Genomic DNA, 3,671 nt, shown 5'->3' on the forward strand with positions numbered 1-3,671 from the left:
ATGAAAATGATGCGCCGGTCGAGGCCCTGGATGATATTTTCGGCCGACTGCGACCAGGCGCAGTCGACGAGCGTTGTGCCGCCAAAGGGGCAGCAAATTAGGGCCTCCGCGGTCTGATTTGCCCAACTGTCCCCGGACGGACGATACACAAGGCCACACCGCGCGCCCTTGTCGCAGATGCTGAGCCTCGCTGTACCCTGCGGGCGCGATCGTCGACGGCGGATGGTCGGGTGCCCCGCGAGCTACATCAACGGGGATCCTGTTTAATTATGCTGCTAATGGTACCTACTCTACCAGAGTTGAGCGAAAATATCTGCTAATGGCACTGCGCTGTCCTCCAAGCAAAAGGATAGGAGGAGGCCTGCGCACATGGAACAGTCCAAGGGTGCAAGTACCAAGGGCAGAGAAAACAAGAGCCTCCGAATTGGCGCGCGAGAGAGAAACTCGATCGATAGTCGGTACTCGTCCGTCCTGCTGTTACCTGTCGACACATGTTATGGGATTAAAAAAGGGAAGAAAAGCCAACAAGACGACGCAGCAGCAGCAAACGGGAGGCTCGGGGCACGTCCCAGTCAGCCCGTCCGCGCTGCCGCCCCCCGCAGCGCACCACGTGGGCGCCCTCCCCACTCCTCCCAGTGTGCGAGTCCTTGGGCTACCCCGTTCAAACCGTCCACCACACTCCCATCGATCCGTCTCTTTTACCAACGCAACGCGTCTCCCCTCCCCGCCCGCCCGCCCTGCTCCAACTCTATATATACGCTCGGCCTCCGAGCTCCAGACATCAACCATCCATCGGTCCATCCAGACCTCACTCCCGCACCGCACGCTCTCTCCCGCAACAAAACCCACGCCAATTCCGCCCAAACCCCGCCGGACTCTCGCCGCGATCCTCCCCCGCCGCCGCAGATGCAGACACTCACAGCCTCGACCTCGGTCTCCTCCATACAGCGGCACCGGCCGCGCCCCGCGGGCCGGTCCAGCTTCTCCGCCCGCGCCGTCAGCTCCGCGCCGCGCGCGCCCTCCGGCGCCGCCCGCGTGCCGGCCCCGTCCCGGTTCGTGCGCGGCGCCGATGCCGCGCCGGCCAAGCCCCTCATTGCCGTCCCCAAGGCGCCCGCCGTGGAGAGGCAGGAGAAGAAGCTCAACTTCTTCCAGCGCGCCGCCGCCACGGCGCTCGACGCCTTCGAGGAGGGATTCGTGGCCAACGTGCTGGAGCGCCCCCACGGCCTCTCCAGGACGGTCGACCCCGCGGTGCAGATCGCCGGCAACTTCGCGCCGGTCGGTGAGACCCCGCCCGTGCACGCGCTGCCGGTGACCGGCCGCATCCCCCCGTTCATCAACGGTGTGTACGCCCGCAACGGCGCCAACCCGCACTTCGACCCCGTCGCCGGGCACCACCTGTTCGACGGCGACGGCATGGTGCACGCCCTGCGGATCCGCAACGGCGTCGCCGAGACCTACGCCTCCCGCTTCACCGAGACCGAGCGCCTGCAGCAGGAGCGCGCGCTGGGCCGCCCGATGTTCCCCAAGGCCATCGGCGAGCTCCATGGCCACTCCGGGATCGCGCGCCTTGCTCTGTTCTACGCCCGCGCGGCCTGCGGCCTCATCGACCCGTCGCGCGGCACCGGCGTGGCCAACGCCGGCCTCGTCTACTTCAACGGCCACCTCCTCGCCATGTCTGAGGACGACATCCCGTACCACGTCCGTGTCACCGACGACGGCGATCTCCAGACCGTCGGCCGCTACGACTTCGACGGGCAGCTCGAGTGCCCCATGATCGCGCACCCCAAACTCGACCCCGCCACCGGGGAGCTTCACGCGCTCAGCTACGACGTCATCAAGAAGCCCTACCTCAAGTACTTCTATTTCAAGGCCGACGGCACCAAGTCGGCCGACGTCGAGATCCCGCTGGACCAGCCCACCATGATCCACGACTTCGCCATCACCGAGAATTACGTGGTCGTGCCCGACCACCAGGTGGTGTTCAAGCTGCAAGAGATGCTCCGCGGCGGCTCGCCCGTGGTGCTCGACAAGGAGAAGACGTCCCGCTTCGGCGTGCTGCCCAAGTGCGCGGCGGACTCGTCGGAGATGGTGTGGGTGGACGTGCCGGACTGCTTCTGCTTCCACCTCTGGAACGCGTGGGAGGAGGAGGAGACCGACGAGGTGGTGGTGATCGGCTCCTGCATGACCCCCGCCGATTCCATCTTCAACGAGTCGGACGAGTGCCTCGAGAGCGTGCTCACGGAGATCCGCCTCAACACCCGCACCGGCGAGTCCACGCGGCGCCCCATCCTGGCGCTGTCGGAGCAGGTGAACCTGGAGGTCGGCATGGTGAACTCCAACCTCCTGGGCCGCAAGACGCGGTACGCCTACCTGGCCGTGGCCGAGCCGTGGCCCAAGGTGTCCGGGTTCGCCAAGGTGGACCTCGCCACGGGGGAGCTCACCAAGTTCGAGTACGGCGAGGGCCGGTTCGGCGGCGAGCCCTGCTTCGTGCCCATGGACCCGGCCACCTCCCGCGGCGAGGACGACGGGTACATTCTGACCTTCGTGCACGACGAGGCCGCCGGCACGTCGGAGCTCCTGGTGGTCAATGCCGCCGACATGCGACTGGAGGCGACCATCCAGCTGCCGTCCCGCGTGCCCTACGGCTTCCACGGCACCTTCGTCACCGGCAAGGAGCTCGAATCCCAGGCCTGAGCCGATCGAGCCCCGCCGCGCCCGCTTGCCGCCTCCACGTTTCCCGGAGGACGGCAAGAAGCAGAGGAGGAGATGGAAAGAGGAAGTTGCCAGAGGGAGCCTCGCCTTAGGCATAGGAGATCCCCGGAATCTTCCCTTCCATTCCCCGCTGCACCTGCAGTCAGCTCATCTCTGTTCATATTCAGTTAGCTCACACTTGCTTCAGCCCACACCAGTGTAATTAAGTAGCGCTTGTAGTAAAACCTAGCTGCCACTCATAGTGTCACGGGGAAGTGAGGATTAGAGATAGGGAGAGAGAGAGGGAGAGGAAGAGGGGTCCAGCTCGCAGCTGCTCTGCCGGCGCTTGCTTCTACAGAGCGACCGTAGCTCAGCTGGTGCCCGCTGCTAGTTACTGTACAATATATTGTTCTTCATTTTATCACACGGGTTGGTATGCGTACAAATATGCTCCGGTTGCTGTCACACACTGTTCGCTGCCGGTGTTGTTGGCTCGTGTGTGTGCATTTGTTGATATTATGATAATGATATGGTGATTGTGCTGACTACATTTTCTTGTCATGTGCTCTGCTTGTGTGTTTAATATTGGCGCCCATGTAAAACGGAAGCTTGCTCGTCTCTCTGCTCTGTCAGTAAAAGATAAAAGTCAGATCGATTGATCCGTTGCTGCGAAGTACAGTAGTCCAAATTGGATGAACCGAGATTTTTCTTTGCTTCTAGGCGTTTTGGGGTTGAAATGGGGTCTTGCCGTTTGTATTTTTTCCCCCACGGCCGCCGCCGTCCGTCCGTCCGTCCGTCAGTCTGTGGGCCGATGTGTGTACAGGCGAGAGGTGGACGCTGAATCTGATCAGGGAAATGTTGAGCGAGCTGTGTTGTCTCTGTTGTGGAGCTTTGTTTCCCTTGCATAATTTCATACGTACTACGGAGTACGTGCGTACTACAGTACGTTCCAGATATGATTTCGCCGCAAGGAACAGTCT

At 62.4% G+C, this 3,671-nt stretch overlaps 1 protein-coding gene across 1 annotated transcript; it reads left to right on the forward strand.

The window, feature by feature from the left end:
• Window positions 1-800: 800 nt before the first annotated feature.
• On the forward strand, window positions 801-3,239 carry LOC119311686 (9-cis-epoxycarotenoid dioxygenase NCED3, chloroplastic-like). The gene has a single exon (XM_037587358.1). It carries the CDS (start codon window positions 907-909, stop codon window positions 2,692-2,694), a length of 1,788 nt encoding a protein of 595 aa, XP_037443255.1. The 5' UTR covers window positions 801-906; the 3' UTR covers window positions 2,695-3,239.
• The last annotated feature ends 432 nt before the right edge of the window (window positions 3,240-3,671 follow it).

Source organism: Triticum dicoccoides, chromosome 5B (genome assembly GCF_002162155.2).
Source record: "Triticum dicoccoides isolate Atlit2015 ecotype Zavitan chromosome 5B, WEW_v2.0, whole genome shotgun sequence".
Taxonomy (NCBI): domain Eukaryota; kingdom Viridiplantae; phylum Streptophyta; class Magnoliopsida; order Poales; family Poaceae; genus Triticum; species Triticum dicoccoides.

Excerpts from the sequence above, each read along its gene's own strand:
- LOC119311686 (XM_037587358.1), top strand. The coding sequence starts at position 907 with ATGCAGACACTCACAGCCTCGACCTCGGTCTCCTCCATACAGCGGCAC.